The sequence below is a fragment of the Mastigoproctus giganteus genome, chromosome 5, assembly GCF_048544385.1.
Source record: "Mastigoproctus giganteus isolate SK-2022 chromosome 5, ASM4854438v1, whole genome shotgun sequence".
NCBI lineage: Eukaryota > Metazoa > Arthropoda > Arachnida > Uropygi > Thelyphonidae > Mastigoproctus > Mastigoproctus giganteus.
Genome location: NC_143579.1, coordinates 170,798,099 through 170,820,767, shown reverse-complemented (window position 1 = coordinate 170,820,767; position 22,669 = coordinate 170,798,099). Strand labels below are relative to the sequence as shown.

The window sequence follows — 22,669 nt, the reverse complement described above, 5'->3', positions numbered from 1 at the left end:
ATCAAAGTAAATTATGTGAATTTATTGGCAATTTCAAAATTAGGTCTGATCATGTATTGCCATTCTTGTAAACCCATTCAAGACAAGTGATGGCTTTACAATTCTCAACACCCCGCTTCCTGAAACATCTGATGAAGAAATGGAATTATGAGAAATTCAGGAGGATCAGGGTCTAAAAATGCACCATAATCTACAATCAAATTCAGGAAACTTGTTCCAGAACTTAAGTATTCCAATCTCAAAAATACTGATTTTTGACTAATTAAAATTTTTAGCATAATGTACTACAGTGAATTGCTGTACTCGATAATCATAAAATCAAATCATTGTGTGCATAAAAACCAACCAAGTGCAAACACATGAAGCCTCTGCCAGAAATTATTTCAATTATTATTGTGTTAATTAAAAAGAAAAATGAAAGATAAGATTAATATATGAATATAAATAAAAGTAATATGTAAAATTTTTAATAAAGAAATCATCCATAAAAAATATATTTTAAAATTATAAATTATGGTTACCCAGATCACATCTGATCATGACTCTCCAACCTCTGAAGTTATGATGTACAGTCCCATAAAGTTTGCCCATCCCTGATGATATATAAACTTGTTAGAGACACATAACATAAAAGAAAAAAACTTAAATTTGGGGTTAATTTTCATAGACTGAATTTAGTATGGCTGAATATGGTCCCTTATTATATTTCTTAATTCATTTACATTTCTTTAAGTTCCATGTATTGTAAAAAAGATTTTAAAGTGTCCCTACATCATTTTAGGCAGCAAGTACTTATACTGGCATCTTGCCTATTTTTAAAATTAACTCAGCAGCTGATGGTACCCCAAAATTACATTTATAATTACATCTTATTTTTTATTTATTCACTTATTTTTTGGATGGCAGATGCTACATAAGCTTTGTTTCCCTGTATTGAGCTATATTCTGATTTATTTTCTGGCCACTACTACCCTAAACACTGAGATGTACCATATTTATTCTTCGTGGCAGTTATTTTTTCCCCCATTTCATAATCTGAAGTAATGGCACAGTGTGTTTTAAAAGACCTTAGGTTTAAAAACTACAATAGTGTTATATGTGATTAAATCTGAATGAATGAATTTTTTTTTTCCCAGTCAAATTTCTAAAATAAGCAATTTTTGGTCCTAATATCCTTAGGTTTATTTATTTCATTCCACTAGTATTGAATTACAAATGTAATTCAATACTATTGGAATGAAAGACTCTTTACATCCTTCATAGCAGAGGTTCCCAAACTTTCTCGGTTCACAGCGCAGTTAGTGTCCCAGTAATTTTTTCACGGCACCCCTAAGCCAAAAGAAATACCTAACACACTTTTAATATATACCTATGTAAGAATTTTATTCTTTATATAGAGGTACTAAATAAAGATCAATTATGGATCACCACAAATTAAAAAGATACGATACAATGGATACCATACACCTTTTTATAATGAAATAAATGTATAAATTTCAAAAAATAAAATAATAATAATAACTTTAAGTAACTCAAACTGAAATTACATGGCACCCCAAGAATGTTGTTGCGGCACCCTGGTTGAAAACCACTGCTTTATAGGATGTAACAAGTTTGGATCTTAAAATTTATATGCAGTAACATTACTGAACTGCTAGTTTTCTGAAAGAAATAGAAAATTATGCCAAAAAACAATACAGACATTTTCACAGCCTGTAAATTAATTAAGGCAGAAAATCGGCTTAATATGAATGTTTCGAAAGGGGTTCACACGAAGTATTCTAGTCATGTGACAGTTCTTGTATGAAAGATAACTAAAGTGAATATACTTCAATACTCCATTTTGTCCTGGGAAAGGAGTTTATACGAATAGGTAGTGTCCAGAACTATGGGGGCATAATGCAGAGTTTACCATTGATTAAACCAAAGAGTAAATCATTGATTAACATTATACACAGGCAAAACACAAATAGTTCAAAACATAAGTAACACCAGTAATAAATATGTAATAAGTCTTTAATGTGACTTATGCATGCAATTCAGTTCATCCACTACATTCCTTATTTTGCTTCCTAATTATATTTTTCATGAAGGGCATTCTACATTCTACATGTGATGGCTTCCAAGTTTGTTGTAAGCTTCAAGTCATTAACTATAGTTATCCTTAATATCTTTCCACTGTTTCTGAAAGAATTAAGAGGAAAAGGATTAGGCATTCGAAATGAATTTTTTTTTTTTTTAACTAATAATAAATTTTTTGTTTAATAGGATAATAAAAATAATGATAAAGGTAACTAGAGAAGGGATAATAAAAAGAGGTAAACTTTTTTTGGGGTTATGAACTCAATTATTTTTAAATACAAGCTAGATTAAATTTTGGTTTATCCAACCTCTTGGATTTTTCTAATAACTAGCTATTAATCTCTACTGACCATGCTGCAAAAAAACTTTAAATGCATAGGCACGTAACATTTTTATTTTACATAGGCAAGAAATAGTTTAAAATCACGCATATTGAAACATCACTCTATTTTAACATTATAACGGAAAAAACTGAAATTTTTTTTTTTAAATTGCAGGCATATATTTTTAAAAAAATTAAATTGTAAAATAAAAATGTGTACTGATGTACTTTCAGTGATAGCATGTACTGAAATAAAACTGGCAAAATGTGTTGCCAAAAAAGGTTTAAGTGAGTGGCACACTTCATCTGGATTGCTATGTTTTTCAACTTAAATTTCATTTATACACTGCGGTCATTAGATACAGAATAAATCAACAATGATCATACTTGTTAGCCAATTTTTCTATGGCCATACTTCAATTCTAATAAAATAGATGATGCAAATCAAAGGCCAAAATTATACTGGAGGAATACTGAAAAGACCAACTAATAAATGGTCAATTTTGGTCTTTCAGCATTTTTTGTAATGTTTTAATATCAAGTTTACAATCACTGAAGAATCAGTGGAGAAAATGTCCACAATTTTCAGACTATTAATAATAAATACATTAAATGATCAAGTATAGCAAGGCTTTATTTTTCATAAATTCCTCCTTTACGGAAAATAAAGGATAAAAACAAATTCTTTATGTTTGCTTGATTATATAAGTGCATGGTTGAAAGAAGTTGATTATAAATAAAGAATATTTAAATTAACACATCATCCATTAAGGAGGTAGTGGTAGTAGTAATAGAGGCACATGATGCAAGAAAGCAAGCATATAAACTTATGTAGCATCAGCAAAAAAAAAAAAAAAAAAAAATCACACAACCATTCTCTAAAAGTTGGTCCAGTTCCTCCTTGAATTTATTTAAGCTATCAACTTCCACAATGACAGTGAGGTCACCTCTCAAAAGGATCATCATATAGAAACACTGATGTATGGTAACAATCCATGACGCAAGTTTAAAAATAAAATGGCATTACCAAAAACTATAGTAAATATAGACAACAAAATGCTGCCTGACTTTTCAGTGATTACACCAACCTCAATTATCATTAAAATGCATAGACAAAAAAAAAAAAAAAACAGGAGGAAGCACATGTCACTGAGAGGCTTAACTGAACTGAGGGGAAAAAACAATACATTATTCGAATTCCACATTTGAAATTAACTGTATCTTAACATTGAAATGCATTATGTGAGTGGCACACTTTTGTGCTGCCATAGTATATAATTTATAATCATTAGGATATTTAATTAATATTTAGATATAGTAGTAGTAGTGGTATGTGATGCAAGAAAGCAAGTGTATGAGCTTATGCAGCATCAGCTATTAAAAAAAAAACAAAAAAAAAAACACACCATTTCCTCCAAATGCCTGTCCAGTTCCTCCTTAAATTTATTCAACCTATCAACTTCCACGACAGATGGAAGTTTGTTCCAGCAATTAACTACCCGCTGGCTAAAGGCAAATTTCCGCACATCTATTCTACATCTCTTTTCTTAATTTGAATTTATGCCCCATTAGGTTCGTAATCTGAACAAGTGGAAGGATCCTATCAGAATTCAGCGTGCTCAACCCATTCAAGGCCTTATACACCTCAATCAGATCACCGCGCAGGTGCCTAGTCTCCAGCCACTGCAATTTGCAGAACTTAAGCCTCTCTTGGCAAGAGGATCCCTTCAGTCCCCTCACCAATCTTGTTGCCCTTCTCTGTACAGGCTCAAGTAAATCTACATCCTTCCTAAAATGAGGCCTCCGGACCTGTACGCAGTACTCAAGGTGTGGCCTGACCATTGCCTTATCAGAGGGACAATCACCTCCTTCTCCCTGCTAACAAAATTCCTATATATCATTGACAAAACTCCATGACCTGCCCTGGCAACCTGTCTGCACTGCTCAGAAAACTTCATATCTGACTGCACAATTACCCCAGGTCTTTTTCATTTTCTACCACCTTAAGTGTAGTACCACACAATTGGTACGTTTCTCTGGGTTTACTTCTACCCATATGCAGTACTTTGCATGTCAAGGTTAAACTTCAGTTGCCACTTCTTAGACCATCTGCCCAAATTATCTAGATCCTGTTGCAGTAGCACACTGCCATTACTGTCATTAACAACCCTGCCAACCTTTGTATCATCTGCAAACTTCGACATTAAGCCTGATATACCTTCATCAATATCATTGACAAATATACAAAACAACAGTGGACCTAACACCGAACCCTGTGGGACACCACTAATAACATTAGTCCACGAAGAGCAGCATCCATTGATTACCACCCTCTGTCTTCTCCCACTTAACCATCCTTTTATTCATTGTAGCAACTTACCCTTAATACCATCCTGCTCCAATTTGTACAATAGTCTTCCATGCACAACAGTGTCAAATGCTTTCCTGAAATCCAAATATATGATATCAAAATTATTTTTTGCATCCAGTTCCTTTGTAACCACATCATAACATCCTATCAAATTTGTCAGACAAGACTTTCCCTTAACAAACCCATGCTGTGTCTGAATTATTGCTGCAGTCTTGTCTAGATGATCCTGCAATGCATCTTTAACCAGTGATTCCATTATTTTACCCAGAACAGAAGTTAAACTAACTGGTCTGTAATTACTCGTGTCACCCTTTGATTCCCCCCTTTGTGAATTGGGGATACATTTGCACATCTCCAGTCCGTGGGAACCTCCCCTGAGTCCAAGGATGCTCTCATAATTATGGCTAAGGGTTTGCTTACTTCCTTTGCCGGCTCCTTTAATATAACTGGATAGATCCCATCCACCCCAGGTGCCTTTCTTATGTTTAACTTCAACAATTTCTCCTCCACTTTGCTTTCAGTTATTACAAAATCATTAAGTATCCTGCTACAATTTGATAACCTTCTGCCATTTTCAAACCTTAATAATTCCTCATGTGTGAATGTAGATGCAAAATACTCATTCAGTTTGTTTGCTATCTGAGCAGGATCATCAACAGTCAAACCATCAATGTCAAGTGGACTAATCAGATTCATCCCCTTCCTTTTAGAGTTTATATAAGTAAAGAAATCCTTGCTGTTTTTCTTAGCATCTTTTGCCAAGGATTTCTCACAATCTGCCTTCGCCTGCCTAACCTCCTTTGTGACCTGATTACAGACTAGCTTATATCTGCCATAGGCTTCTGAGTCGCTTGATAATTTATATGCATCCCAAGCATTTTTCTTCTCTGTTAGGAGTCTCATTAGTTCATTAGATAACCATTTAGGACTAAACCTTGAAAAATATTTCTTAATAGGTATGAAACTTTTAGTAGCATCCACGATTAATTCCTTGAATGCTTCCCACTTAGAATTTACTGTTGGTAACATCGTCAGTTTATCCCACTGTACAATATTTACAGCAACACAACCCTGTTTGTTTATTGTGCTGTGGCTACTGTTCCTCGTAGGTTACAAAGTGGTTGCAGATAGAGAGCACAACAGAAAATACAATGAGAGGTCAATAATAAGAGGGCTGTTCAATAAAGAATGATCATAATTTTTTTTCACAACATACCTTTATTAATCATCCATATTTTGATGGTCCTTTTCAAAGTAGTTCCCATTTGACGTAATATCCATATTCCCAAAATTTCTGCCATTCTTCAAAAACATGGTGGAATTTAAAAAAAAAATCACAGGGCTATAGAGTGGATGAGGAACACGTTTGACATCAATGTTGGCTAAGTACTTGACGGTAAGAGCAATGCAGCATCCACCCTCCTGCATGCAGTTGTGGTTGTTTGCGATGAATGTGATCCCATATGCAGTACAGGTCTGTAGTAAGGTCCTGTAACAGACGAATGACATGGCATAACATGGCGTTAAATCATTCCTCAAATGTCAAAAAAAAAAAAAAAAAAAAAAAAGTTGACCATAACCCTTTCCTAGAAGCTACAATTTTTGCTTTTTTTTTAGTGTTGGCAATGATGTAGACTTCCAAACACAGCTTTGTTGCTTACTCTCTGGGTCAGAATGATGAAGCCAAGTCTCATTCATCATTATAACCTTGTACAGAACCTTCCCATCTTCAGTAACCATCCATTGTGGCTTCTGGCAAATCTCCATGCAAACTTAAAATAAAACTTACGCGGTTAACACTATGAAGAGTAATTAAAATATTAGTATAATGTAAAAGGTGGGGGATATAAAAACTGTACATTGTTGCTAGGCTGCTACTGGACTTCAACAGCACAAGATGGGAGAATAATAAAACAAGTAAGAAAACAACTGTGGATCGATCTGATTTTATAATTTTAAAAAAAATCAGCTTTGTAGAATATAAGCAGAGTACTTAAGCTTCCAAAATCATCTCATATCCATCTTTAATCTTCTGCATATTTCCCCCTTCAGGCTATTTGCTATGATTCAATATTGACAGTGGTGTTGGTTCTGACAAGAAGTTGGTTCTGTGAATTTGAATTTATGCAGTAAAATGATGCTGACTGACTGAGGCAAGTGTTTGAACTGGTTTGGAAGAGAAAGTGAGAATTATAGAGCCAACCCAGAACACTTCCTATGGAAATATCAACAGAAAATGTATGCCGCAGAAACAGGACATCTATAAGACAGAGAGTAGGGAGACTTTGTAAGAGATGGGTCATTAATTAACCGAACTGTTCTCTTTTGAATGGAGTCTAGAAGCCAGAAAGAGGTTAAGATGTGTGCTGCCTCAGATGTGGAAATAATATTCCATGGTAGGGTGCATTTGAAATTTGTAGAGTGAGTAGCTGTCTAAAAGAAAAGTAATGCCAAGAGTAAAAGAAAAAAACTCAACTTTTAAGATACAGAGAAAGCAATATTTGTGATGTGCTTATGCCAAAGATTAGAAGTTAGGGTAATCCCTAATACTAACATGTGATCGCGTCTAGAAATAGAAGAATCTTTTTTGCAAGATATAAGACAGGACTGAGTTTTAGAAGGATTAAAATTAAGTAAGTTATCTTTGCCCCATTGAAGAATTACTTGGAGAGCAGCATTTAAGGAATTGGTAGTGTATATCTGAGAAGTTGAAGCTGTTTCCACATGACAATGTTTCTCAAACTGGAAGGTGGAATGCAATTTTGCTATCAGCAAAACTATGGATAGGATTTACAGTTAATGGAAGGTCATTAATATACAAGAGGAAAAGAGTGGGAGAAAGAACTGAATTTTACACAGCACCAGGATTAGTGTAGAAGTTAGAAGAAACAGAGCCATCTACCATCATCTACAGTGAGCGGTCAGAAAGAAAACTAGATACCCAATTACAAAAAACACTTGGCAAACCATAAGATGGAAGCTTACTTAGATCTTTATGCAAAACACAATCAAAAGTCTCTAAAATTTAATAGCAACTGCTTGCATTTCATCAGACTTTTCAATGAATTTGTCCATTGAGGTAATGTAAGCCAGTATATCATCAGCAGATTGATACTGATGGAATTCACATTGGCAATCATTGATTGGATGGAAAATTTCTGGATAGTTTAGGAGAGTTGGTGGTTAATAGCTTTCTCCATTACTTTAGAATGAGTAGAAGTAAGTGCAATGGGATGATAACTGGATGGGAGGTATAGGTCACCCTTTTTAAGAACTGGCTGTATATAAGCAAATTTACAAGCAGAAGAAAATACACCAGTGGAATAAGAAAATGTAAAAAGGCAACACAGAACAGGAGTAAGCTGAGAAGCACAAGTTTTGAGAACAAGTGGAGAAATATCATCAGGACCTGGTGCTTTCCTGGAATTAAGACTATTCAAAATTCTTCTGACATCCTTTTTATGGAAGATCACAGGAGGCATTAAATGGAGTGTACTGGCAATGGTAGGTGGTGGGTTACCAAGACTATCAATACAAGAGTTAGAAGCAAAGTAGGATGCTAGTAGCTGGCTTTATATTTAACTGAGGTGGCAGTAGAGCCAATGGATTTTAAAAGAGGTGGGATCACAGATGGGCAACCCTTCCAAGTACATGGTCAAGCACTTGTCTCAACAATGTACATGGTGGGGCAGTAGGATTAGTTGTCTTTTAGTGAACTATTACTAAAAGATGAGATGTAATTTGAGAATCTTTATTTAAAGAAATAATAGCATTAACAAATGCAGTTTAGTATTCAAATGTTAAATTTTAAAAATGAAATATTCCAAATAACCTCCAGAGCAGTCAATACACTGTTGCAGACTTTGATGTAATAAATTTAAATAAATTCTTCCAATTTCTTCTTAATCCAGTCCTTTAGTTGTTGAATTGAGTGGTCTTGTTTTGTAAACTTTTGCCTTTAGATATCTCCAAAGAAAATAATCAAGGGTGGTCAAGTCAAGAGAACTTGATGGCCAGTGGATGTCACCAAACCTTGAAACCAAGCACACAGGAAACATTCTCCTCGACAGGGTCATACTTTGTCTTTTGAAGTAAGCGGTGTTGCTTCGTTTTGTTGAAACGAGACAATATTTCATTTAAACCTGTGTAGCTCTTCAACCAAAAATGTTTCCAACATCATACTGTATCAATCAGCAGTCACTGTTACAGCCTGATTATTCTCTTCAAAAAAGTATGGTCCGATTACTCCAAATGCAGAGACACACCAAATGGTTACCTTCGGCCGCCGTAGCCTAGTGGTAAGGCGTGCGGGTGCATAAGTACATGTGCCTTGAGTGACCGGGATTCAGCCCGTGACTGCTGAATACGGTGCTGTTTCTAGTCTGTGTATCTTGTAAACTCCTCTGACCGTTTGGTCGTCCCGGAGTATAAACAGAAAATTTATTTATTTATTTATTTAAAATACCATAAGCTGTTCTTGCCTCTATGCAGGCTGTTTCTGAGTATCTGTTTTCCATGTTTAGTAGTAACAGTGACTGATCTCGTATCTTGTGTAAACTTGGGTTTTTTCCCCTGTTATAAAAATAACCAACATGTAACAATTTGATATTGCTGTTTGTTTGTTTCTTTAATAATAATAATAATAAAGTGAATAATAAGGTGGCAGCCCTACCACTAGACTTACCCCGCAAAAGGCTGGTAACCTATCTGGGGGACATTCTAAATACTCGAAATAAGCTCAAGGGAAAAAAACTGGACAGATCTCAAGGGTAACAGCCTAGGCAATGGATATAGGACTCTGATTAAGGAACTTAAAGCAGCAACTTGGAACATTAGGGGAATAAATCACAAATTAGATGAATTGACCATGGAACTAGAAAATAGAAATATTGACGTAGCAGTCATTACCGAAACAAAAAAGAAGAACAAAGGATCCAAAGAAATAGGTAACTTCATAATGATATACTCCGGCATATCAAGTGAAATGTGGGCATCATCGGGAGTTGCTGTTATAATAAAGAAAGAATGGGAAAACAAAATATTAGACTACTCTTGGATATCACCGAGAATATTGAAATTAAGAATAAAAATTCTATCTTACACAATAAAAATCATTAGCATCTACGCACCAGTAGAAGGCAACATTAATGAAACCACAGAATTTTATGACGAATTACAACAGATCATAGACCAAACTAACAAAAACGAGTATCTCATACTAGCAGATTTTAATGCAAGGGTTGGTGCTCAATCAGTAGACAAATGTATAGGTTCAGAAGGCGAACCCGTGGTCAACAATAATGGAAGATGCCTGATAGACTTCTGCATTTTTAATAAACTTAAAATTATAAATACCTTTTTCAGACACAAGAATATCCATAAATTCACATGGGAAGCAAGAAACACAAAGTCTATAATAGACTTAGTGTTTATATTATATTATTAATTATCATTATATTATATTATCATTAATGAAAATTTAAATGACAAAATTAGAGACACTAGAGTATATAAATGATATTGATGATGGTATATCGGGCTTAATGTCCAAGTTTGCAGACGATACAAAGGTTGGCAGGGTTGTCAAGGACACTACTGACACTATGCTGCTGCAACAGGATCTGGAAAGGTTGAGCAGATGGGCTGAGAGGTGGCAAATGAAGTTCAACATTGACAAATGTAAAGTACTACACATGGGAAACAGCAACCCCAGAGCAACGTATCAACTCTGTGGTACTACACTGAAAGTGGTAGAGAATGAAAGGGACTTGGGGGTGGTTGTGCAGGCAGATATGAAGTTCTCTGAGCAGTGCAGACAGAGTATTGTCAATGATATACAGGAATTTTTCCAGCAGGGATAAGGAGGTGATTATTCCATTGTATAAGGCGATGGTCAGGCCACACCTAGAGTACTGTATACAGGTCTGGAGGCCTCATTTCAAGAAGGATGTAGAGCTGCTGGAACGAGTACAGAGAAGGGCAACAAGATTAGTGAATGGAACAAAGGGGTGCTCTTACGAAGAAAGGCTTAAGTTTTGCAAATTACAGTGTCTGGAGACTAGGCACCAGCGAGGTGATCTGATAGAGGTGTATAAAGCCTTGAATGGTTTAAGCATGCTCAATGCTGATGGGATTCTTCCTCTAGCTCAGAAAAATCACCTGAGAGGGCATAAATTCAAATTGAGGAAAGACAGATGTAGGATAGACGTGCGGAAATTTGCCTTTAGCCAGCGGGTGGTTGGTTGGTGGAACAGACTTCCATCCCTTGTGGTGGAGGTTGATAGCCTAAATAAGTTTAAGGCTCAGCTGGACAGGTATTTTGAACGAACAGAGGGGTGAAGTGGAAGTGGGTTTTTTTTTTTTTTTTTTTTTGGCTGATGCTGCATAAGCTTGCTTTCTTGCATCAAATGCCTCTACTAATGCTAATGCTATTCAGAGGCAGTGAAATTGACAGTGATCACTACCTAGTAGAAAGCACTTTCAAAATAAAAAGAAATTAGCTTAATAAAAAGAAGAAAATACCAACAAAAACTACTAAGAAATTAAAAATACATTTGTTGGAAGACGAAAGCACTAAATTCCTGTATGAAAGTCGATTGAAAGAAACTCAAATCAGATGATAGGGATAATGTTGAGGAAATCTGGTCAAACATGAAAAAATCAATTCTTGGAGCTGCTGAATATAAACCTATAAAAACTCGCTAAGAACTTGGAATGAAGAATTGAAACACACAATCAATGAGAAAAAAAAAGACCTATAAACTGTTCCTACAAACTAAAGACCTACATCTACACAAAGTATAAAAAGCTTAGAGCAGAAGTCAGAAAACTAACCAGAAGAATCCAACGAGATGACTTGGATAAATTTGTTAAATCTTTAGAACGCGATATCACAGGCCCACAGAGAAGAGGTTTTAATTTTTAAGAAATTACAACTAGACACAATTGATCAAATAAAAACCAACTCCATCTCCCAAGCAGAATGGAAGCAACACTATTCCAAATTGCAATAATTAAAGACAACACCAGCCAAGGAATAAAAAAAAAATTTTTTTTTTTACTATAAAAATAATGCGATACACTATCAGAAGACTAAAATATTACAATAAATTACGATAAAACGTTAAAAATATACTGAAGCAATAAAATTATCTAAAATAAACTGGATTAAAAGCGATAAAACCTGAAGCTTTTGGAGACTGCTGTCTCCTTCTTCAACAGTATACTATTACTGCAATGACACATCCCTAAGTAGCAGACCCATGGCACTCATGCACGTGGTCCAACAGACACATGGTCGGCATTCCCCACGTGCGCATCAGAAACGGAAGTGGCTCGGGAGCGTGTCAAACAGAACCAGTCATCCCGTCTGAGGACAACCGCCTCAAACAGGGGGCGTAAACGTGTCCCCCTGTCCCTGTTAATAGTATTACGACTGGATGAACCGATTCGCAAGCTCTCGAACCACTTGCGTTCCCAAAATCCATGGGCACGGTCCGTAATGGCCGCGTCTTCAGGGGAGATCCGATGATGCTTCTCCCAGAAGCAGCATCGCTTTATCGCTTTTAATCCAGTTTATTTCAGATAATTTTATTGCTTCGGTATATTTTTAACGTTTTATCGTAATTTATTGTAATATTTTAGTCTTCCGATAGTGTATCACATTATTTTTATAGTAAAAAAAAATTTTTTTTAATTTTTTTTATTCTTTGGCTGGTGTTTGTCTTTAATTATTGCATTATGGAATTTCCCAGCCTGTTTGAAGACTATTCCAAACTATGGTATAACCCAGGCACTATGGAACTGGAAGATGAATCTGTGATAACCAAAGATGAAGAAAATATAACAATGGAAGAACTAGAGTTAATATTACAAAAATCAAAAAACCGAAAAAGCCCAGGCATAGACAATTTGAATGTAGAACTATTTAAATATGGGGGCATCTTACTAAAAAATGCACTACTAAAATTATTTAACATCATATGGCATAAGCAATAGATACCCAAAGATTGGGAAACAGGAATAGTAATCAATTTACACAAAAAGGGCTCCAGAAATAACCCTAACAACTACAGAGGAATAACACTACTGTCAACTGCTGCAAACCTATACTCTAATATACTAAAGAATAAACTTAATAAATACAGTGAACAATTCTTAGAAGAACAATGTGGGTTCAGAAAAGGGAGAAGCACAATAGATGCCATTTTCTCAATACGACAAATTTTGGAGAAAAGAAGAGAATTCAATCTACCAACATTTCTGCTCTTTATTGATTATGAAAAAGCATATGACAATGTAAACCGGGAAAAACTTTGGCAGATTCTAAGTGAAGAAAATATCCCAACCCAACTCCAGAAAGCGATCCAAAAACTCAAGTCTGTATAAAATATTCTAATGGCCAACTATCAGACCCAATTAACACCAATAAAGGAGTGAAACAAGGATGTGGACTATCACCAAATTTATTTAATATCTACATCAATAAAATTCTTAAAGAATGGAAACAAACAATTAACAACAGAATACAGTTGAACAACAGGAATAAACTCCAAACTATATTATATGCTGATGATCAAGTAATAATTGCAAAATCTGAAGATGAACTACAGATAGCAGCAAATGAACTTAATAAAATAGGTAAAAAGTACGAGGTGAAAATCAATGGGATTATGTGGAAAAAACATACAAAAGTCAAAATTGTTATTGATGATAAAATAATAGAACAAATATCTGACTTCACCTATTTGGGAAATTTAATATCAAATGAAGGGAAAGACATCCACACTAAACTACAAAAATATAATAAAATGAATGGAACGATTAAACGCCACTTCGGAAAACGACAATTGAAACAAAATTACAACTGCACAACATCACTTCAAAACCAACCGTCTCCTACAGCTGTGAGACTTGGGTCATAAATAAGAAAGATGCACACAAACTAAAAGCAGCACAAATGAGATTTTTAAGACCATTATTAGGCTTTACAAGACTGGACCACCAAAGAAATTTAGATATCTGCGAGAAATTAAAAGTAGATAACATAGTAAATGACATAAAACGGTATCAGGAAAAATGGATCAGCCACATAGAAAGAATGAACCCAGACCGGATCCCAAAATTAGCCTTTAACTGCAAACCTACAGGCAAGAGAGATGTTGGTCGACCAAGACAAAGATGGCAAGATCAAGACCACCTCCAAGAGCTACAATGGAACAGGTCTTAAAAGACCTAAGCCGGACCAAGTTCATGATGAAGTGAATAACATTATATTATAAGTTTCAGGCTTCCTGCACTAAAATTTTGTTAGTAGAAAGGGCCATTAAAGAGATGGGAAAATAGAGCGGGCAACAAGGAGGCTCTGTTAGAATAACAGGTGAGAGCTGAAGCATTCTGATGCTAAAGTAAAGGATTGCCTATTATTATTATTACAAACATATAAGTTATGTGCAAATGCATCAATGTCTATATGCAGTAAATTAACCAAAGTTATTATAGTGGCATTGCTTCTTTACAACTCATATTGTGAATACCTTTACAACAAGTTGCCTATTTGGTTACACTTTGAGTAAGTAATGCTTCCCCAATAGAGAAGACTTCTGTTACTTATTCTCAGTGGATACCATCACACCCAGAGAGCTGTTTCGGGGCTATTTGGCCCTTCATCAGGGTAAGTAGGTACCCTGATGGTATAACAGCTGATAACCTAGTTGTGAAAGTAATTCCATAATATGGGAGATGCTAAGTTATGATCAACATATGCAGCAAGAACATGGCAAGATATAGGAAGATATTTCAAAATTACATAAATTTGAGTTTAATTTTTATATTGGCTATATATATCTGTATGATTATAATTAATTAATAAGCATCTTCAAGTTAGTGTGAATGACATACATATGCATATGTGCATATTTTGTTATACTATAATAGAAAATTATACTGAGTTTAGTGTTGTTTAAATGTAAAAAAAATCTAGGCACATGGTTTTTGTTTGTAATTTTGCATTCTTCCATGACAAACTGTTACTTGCTGATGTGGTACAGAACCAGGAGATACAAAATAGTCTTCAAATGAGTTTTGAACTTAGAAAGCTTCACGTGTAACATTTCTTCGAAGGAGACCTAAATTCTGTAGGGAGGTAACGGTGGTAAAGGTTCTATTTCAGCAGGCATTTCACTTTCCTTGCATAACATATTGTGAAGGCAGCAAGCACAACTTTGTCAACTATTTGGCGGCTATATCTCTAAAGCCCTACAAAATACTCTCCATGGAGCAGTTAGAATGCCAAAAGCATTTTCTACTACTTGTCTAGCTCTGGACAATTGATAATTAAACATTTTCTTAGACTTATCTCCTCCTGAATGATTTCAGTTACAGAGCCAAAGCAAGTAAGTTTTTAATGAAAATGCTTCATCTCCTACAATAACATGTGGCTGTAGCTCACCATTTTCAAATAAGGGAGTGGCAGCAGGAATACAGAGTTGATTGGTCACAAGTTTTTTTTACCAAAGTTTGAGTTTGAAAAAACACTTCCATCACTATTTCTGCCATATGAACCAACATCAATTGCAGTAAATTTATATTTAGGATCTACTAACATAGAATGAGCTCCCTTATAATTGTAAAAGGATGAGCCTGCATTAATTAGGCACTGAATATTTATTTTTTCTGTCTATAGCTGTAATGTAGTTTGTGAAATTCCATAGTTCCTTCTATTTAGCTTCTGACTTTTCCAAAGCTCTTCACTTGATTCTAGCATTACAATGGGCCCCAACTTATGCCAAATGCTGTCTCACACATCAATCACTATTTTTTGGACTGTACTGAAACATAAGCGGAAACAAACTTTTCTAAATGTTCTTCAAAATCTGAAGAAGAACTGTGGCAATTCATTTTGCTTGAGCTTTTCCCAAAAAGAACAACACATAAGTAAAGTAATGTGATAATAATATGTCTCCTTTAACTGATTTTACATTTTCATTAAACAATGAAATCACACGAATTCACTTAACATGATAAGTGTGTTTCTACCTTTAGTTACAAAGTAAACTTTTGCAAACAACAGCATGACTAGAGGTTACATTTAGGACAGCAAAAATATACAAGTGACAAATGATTTATGGAGAATTCAAGTGACCTCACTTTGGCACTATGATAGGCCAGATAGTTTAGTTTTGATTTAGTTTCTGCAAAACATGATAAATTCTAGGGTATCATAAATAAATACAAGGTAAAATCACTAAAATTTTGAAATTAGCTGATAAATATTTTATTAAAAACTATGCACATGAAAATCAGCCATTCTGGATGCAATGCCTGAAGTACTCCTTGATCCTGCTTGAGGTACTGCCAGGAGTACGTATACCCCCCCCAGTGGAGAACCATGGAGCTACCTATCCTTTGTGCAAAAAGGATAGGTGGAATAGGATTGGGGAATGTCTGCCAGGGGAAAAGGTTGACGAGGTTGTAGAGCAGATATCATCTTTTAAGGGCACAAAGGATGATATGGTTGTACACATTGGCACTGACATTAAGAATAGAAGATCTGCAGAGTTACTTAAAAAGTACAGGTCAATGTTGAAAAAAAGTTGCAAGTTAGGATTAAATTTGAAAGCATCTGCAATTCTACCCAGACACGATAGGAGGAAGTATATGTTGAGAGCCTTGTCAATCAATTTGGCACTGGAGAGATTTGCACAGACTCATGGGGTAGAATTTTTCTCAGCATGGTCTTTGCTGCTTGTTAACAGGAGAGACTGCTTCTACAGGGATGGGATACACTTAAATAGAAGGGGTGCAAGAGTGTTTGCTGATGCTATTGAGACTGATAGGTGGGTCGGAAAACTGCTAGTTTGAGGAGATTCATAGACAAAAAGATCAATAGTAGGTCTATTGATTTTTTGTCTCAGGCAGAGGTGAGTGATTCTTGCACTGCTTCTATTAGAATTAGCCGCTGCCTGGAAGGTGGGGTGCTGGGGATTTCAGGGACTGGTGGGAGTCATCAGGAACAAATAAATATATGGGCTGTGTTAGGGTAACAAAGAGTAACATAAATAGGTAACATAAGTAAGAGTAACAAAAAGTAACATAACAAAGATATAGCATTGGTGTATATGCATTGTAACATAGCATTGGTGTATATGCATGTATACTTGCATATACACCAATGCTAGAAGTGTAGTAAATAAATTTGATGAATTTGAGGTGATGGTCAAGACATCAAAGGAGGATACTGTTGGGATATCAGAGACATGGTGTCAAACAGATATAAGCAGAATTGGAATTTGGGGAGTACAATGTGTACAGAAAGGATAGAAAGAAAGGAGAAGTTATATTGTTAGTTATGAAACAAAATCTAAGGATGTGCATCCAGTTGACATATGGGGGGGGGGGGGGTAGGAACATTAGCAACTAAGGCCATATTGCTCTGGGATATGCGGTGGTCATTCCCTGACCTTTCTGCATCCTCCGTATTTGGTGGTGACGGGCTCGAACCCCGGTCTAATCAAGAAGCATGTGCTACACACTGCTGCTGCTTCACACCTGGCTATGGAGGTGCCAGTTGACATAGATGGACAGTGAAATGTTGAGTCAGTTCAGTGTGACATAAGCACTGGGAAAGCTTTGAATTGGTAAAAGGTCCATCCCAGTGCTAACATTCCGATGGACATTTTCTCAATCCAGAATGATATTTCCTCGTTATTCAATATGGTCCATAAACCTACGTCAACGTCTCTGAAATCATTAGTAGCATGAACAGTTGATATTTTTGTGTCTGTAATGTTGGGGTTTTCACTGAGATCATTTGCTTTGTTTTCCAAGTCTTTAAGACGGTAATGAGCTTGAACTGCTTCTTTTGGTGTAACTGTCTCATGGCACGTTCCTTCAGCGCCTTGTGTTAATTCTTTGGCTGTAGGTCTTGTCACTTCATTGTTACTTTCTCCAGAAGTTTCTGTACTTGTAGTGGGAGTTACTGACAACAGTTCTCATTGAGGAAAGAGATACTGCAGTCAGTATGACTGCAACAATACAAGTATTTGTCATATGACTGCAACAATGTAAATGTTTGTCAACAATTTATTTTTTCATCTCTCATTTTTGCAACATTCCAGTGTTAGGTGCCCCTAACAGCTGCTTATGTTGTTTCAACTACAAGATTGGTAGTTCAATCGATGCCGTTTTCTAGAGACATTTAGATACGTTGCAATCACAAGTATACATCTCTTACTTTGGTTATTGTAAATCCATTGTATCTTTTCTTCCAGAAATTATGAAAATTTGCGAATGATCAATAAAATATTTACAATACAGAAGCTCTTTTTTTTCGTAATCAGTATACAAACCTTAATACCTAAAAGAAACGCGAAGGATTCACATAAAACCATCTACCACACATGCTCAGCACACGCACCACTTTTATTCATCTTTCTTCTTTTATTTTTTTAACAACTAGGGAAATATAATGGATACATTTTTTTTTTGTGATAAAATTTTAATATTGCAATAAAAAATAACATGAAATGTTTTCCCTTTTCACAAATAACAGAAACTATCACAAAACATTCTACAATATAAAATCAAAAATTACATAAAAGGCAAACTCTTCTAGAAAAGGTACACAAAAATCACAGATTACATGAAAAAAATTATACAAATATTCAAGAAAAATTTATTCTAAAAATTGCCATATACAATTTACTTCTTTATTAATATTTGTTGTTGATCTTCTGCTTTGCTCAATAAATCAACCCAGGGGCTCACACTTGGTGAGTACAGACTTCACACACCCAGGGTTCTGAACTGGATATCATCTTTCTTCTCTTCCTTGGTGATTCCCTTCTACTTCTGACTCTCTCTTTCACAGGGTAACTCAGAATTTTTTTTTTTTTTTTTTAGCTGGTGCAGCAAACGCGTCAGGCTTCCTTGCACCTTATGGCTAATGATGATGATGATGATAAAAGCAAAAATCAGAGTAGGAGTTCGTTATAGGCCTAATAACTCTAATGAGTACAACGAACAATTGCAGGAGAAATGGAGTGGGCCAGTCAATCAGAATGTATTATTATAGGCGATTTTAACTTCCCAGATATTGACTGGAACTTATGGGTTGGTCACTTGCACACTAGCAAGAATTTTGGGAATTTATTGGATGACTGTTTTTTGCAGCAGCATGTTCAGGAGGCAACCAGAGAGAATAACACTTGATATGGTTATCAGCGGTGATTATTCTTGCATTAAGAATTTGCAGATAAAGGAGCCACTAGGTGGCAGCGATCACAGTGTACTGATGTGGGATTTACTTAAAGATATAACTACCATCAGGGGTAAAGGGAGGGTTTTTGCTTTCATAAAGGGTGATTACAGTGGTCTCAGATCAACTGATGATGTTACCAACAGCAAATTCTAAGTGGGAAGCATTCAAGGAATTAATCTAGGAGGCAAGTAGGCTTTTCATAGTGATTAAGAAATACTGTGCAAGGTTCAGGCCTAAATGGGTGTCAGATGAACTAATGACACTCGTAGCAGAGAAGAAAAATGCATGGGATGCATATAAATTATCAGGCGACACAGCAGCCTATGGTAGATATAAGCTAATCTGTAATCAAGTCATAAAGGAGGTTAGTCAAGTGAGGTAGTTCATGAGAAATCTTTAGCAAAGGATAAGCAAGGACTTCTTTACCACTTGATATCGATGATTTGACTCTTGATGAACCTGCTGAGATAGCTGACAAACTGAAAGAGTAAAAAAAAAAAGAAGTAAACTGCAGCCATTACCAATCCACTGCAGAATGGAAGCCTCCTCAACAATTCATGCTGAGGGATATGGACCATAATCTGCCACGCTGGTCTAGTGCTGGTTGGCAGATCGACCGTATTTAGCAGTCACGGGCTTGAACCCCGGTCTACTCAAAGAGCATGTGCTACTGCAGTCATGCTCCTGACCACACAGCTACGGAAATGAAAGAGTATTTTGCATCTACATTCAAACATGAGGAATTCTGTAGGGAAGTGGAGGGCAGCAGCTTATTAAACTCTAACACGGGGCAGTGTTCTCCCCAGGACCTATTGTATGGGCAGACCGCCCGGTGAATTTATCTGACCACCCAGCTAAAATTTAAGCGATTCTCGCAGTACCGTATGGTACTGCTCACTCATCTCAATCAATATTAATTCAAACATTCTATACAATCAAGGTCAATGCAACAGGAGCATATAATGTTAAATTCTGCAATAAATTTTGCTCTGGATCGCTTAAAGTCACATTTATAAATAACAGAATATTTTATAATATTGAGAAGTATTACACTTCCACACCCGGCTGTCAAAATTTTCTGGGGAGAACACTGAGGAAGTTTAATGATTTTGTAATAACTGAGACTAAAATGAGGTAGAAATTTTTGAATTTAAACTTAAGAAAGGCACCAGGGGTGAATGGGATCTATCCAGTTATATTAAAGGAGATGGCGAAGGAAGTAAGCAAACCCTTAGCCATAATTATGAGAGGATCCTTGGACTCAAAGGAAGTCCTATGGACCGGAGATGTGCAAATGTATTCCCAATTCACAAACGGAGATCAAAGGGTGACACAAGTAAATACAGACCTGTTAGAATTGGAAATTATAGACCAATTAGCTTGTTATCCCACATCTACAAGTTGTTCACAAGGGTCATTACTAACAGATTAGAAAGAATACTTGATGAGAATCAACCGAAAGAGCAAGCTGGCTTTAGGACAGGATTCTCAACTATGGATCACCTTCATGTAATATCACAGCTAATGGAGAAAGCAAATGAATAAAAAACACCATTTTGCCTGGCATTTGTGGATTATGAAAAGGCATTTGACTCCATACAGCATACGGCAATGTTTCAGGGACTGGAAAGACAAGGCATAGATATTTAATATATTATGATTTTAAAGAAAATATATGAGAACACTACCTCCTTTATTAGACTAGACAAAGACAGTAGTAAATTTAAAATCGAGAAAGGAGTTCGACAAGAAGACTATCTCCAAAGCTGTTTACTGAGGAAGCTTTCAGAAGATTAGACTGGTCGCAGAAAGGAGTTAATGTGAATGGAGAGTACCTAAACCATTTACGATTTGCAGATGACATTGTGGTCATAAGCCACGATCCCAAAGAATTAGAGGAAAATCTTAATCAGTTATGCATAGTTAGTAAGATTTTGGACTAAAGACGAATATGGCTAAAGCAAAAGTAATGATGAACAAGTATGCCAGAGAAAGGGACAATGATTGAAGGAGCAGTAATTGAAAAGGTGGAGTCATATACTTATCTGGGACAAGTTATTAGCTATAATAATGATAAATGACTGGAAGTCAAGAGAAGAATAAATTTTGGATGGATAGCATTCAGGAAATATAGTCACATACTAAAGAGCAATATTCCAGTTTGTCTGAAACGTAAAATAATGAACCAATGTATACTCCCCACTATGACTTATGGAAGTGAAACTTGGGCACTCACCAAAAGAATCGAAGAGAAGCTGAGAACTACACAGCAAAGAATGGAATGAATTATATTGGGAATCAGACTGTTAGATAAGAAGAGAAACACAAGGATTAGGCAGCAAACTCAAGTAGTAGTGGCATGTGATGCAAGAAAGCAAGTGTATGAGCTTATGCAGCATCAGCCATTAAAAAAAAAAAAAAAAAAAAAACACACCATTCCCTCCAAATGCCTGTCCAGTTCCTCCTTAAATTTATTTAACCTATCAACTTCCACAATGACAGATGAAAGTTTGTTCCAGCAATTAACAACCCGCTGACTAAAGGCAAATTTCTGCACATCTATTCTACATCTGTCTTTTCTTAATTTGAATTTATGACCCCTTAGGTTCGTAATCTGAACAAGTGGAAGGATCCCATCAGAATTCAGCGTGCTCAACCCATTCAAGGCCTTATACACCTCAATCAGATCACCGCACAGGTGCCTAGTCTCCAGCCACTGCAATTTGCAGAACTTAAGCCTCTGTTCGTAAGAGGTTCCCTTCATTCCCCTCACTAATCTTGTTGCCCTTCTCTGTACATGCTCAAGCAAATCTACATCCTTCCTAAAATGAGACCTCAAGACCTGTATGCGGTACTCAAGGCGTGGCCTGACCATTGCCTTATACAGAGGGACAATCACCTGCTTTTCCCTGTTAGCAAAATTTCTATATATCATTGACAAAACCCCATGACCTGCCCCCCTGGCAGCCTGTCTGCATTGTTCAGAAAACTTCATATCTGACAGCACAATTACTCCCAGGTCTTTTTCATTTTCTACCACCTTAAGTATAGTACCACACAGTTGGTACGTTTCTCTGGGGTTACTTCTACCCATATGCAGTACTTTGCATTTGTCAAGGTTAAACTTCAGTTGCCACTTCTTAGCCCATCTGCCCAAATTATCTAGATCCTGTTGCAGTAGCACACTGCCATTACTGTCATTAACAACCCTGCCAACATTTGTATCATCTGCAAACTTCGACACTAAGCCTGATATACCTTCATCAATATCATTAATAAATATACAAAACAGTGGACCCAACACCGAACCCTGTGGGACTCCACTAATAACATTAGTCCACGAAGAGCAGCACCCATTGATTACCACCCTCTGTCTTCTCCCACTCAACCATCCTTTTATCCATTGTAGCAACTCACCCTTAATACCATTCTTCTCCAATTTGTACAGCGCAACAGTATCAAAAGCTTTCCTAAAATCCAAATATATGATATCAAAATTATTTTTTGCATCCAGTTCCTTTGTAACCACATCTTAATATCCTATCAAATTTGTCAGACAAGACTTTCCCTTAACAAACCCATGCTGTGTCTGAATTATTGCTGCAGTCTTGTCTAGATGATCCTGCAATGCATC

General features: G+C 36.0%; 1 protein-coding gene across 1 annotated transcript in view; it reads right to left on the bottom strand.

Annotated features, from left to right (window-relative positions):
* Window positions 1-1,998: 1,998 nt before the first annotated feature.
* ox (ubiquinol-cytochrome C reductase complex subunit oxen) overlaps window positions 1,999-22,669 on the bottom strand; it is a 23,376-nt gene continuing 2,705 nt past the window's right edge. The window contains exon 2 of the mRNA XM_090373517.1: window positions 1,999-2,184. Within this exon, the coding sequence (XP_090229643.1) occupies window positions 2,149-2,184 (36 nt within the window). The 3' untranslated portion in view covers window positions 1,999-2,148. The remainder of the gene's footprint in view (window positions 2,185-22,669) is intronic.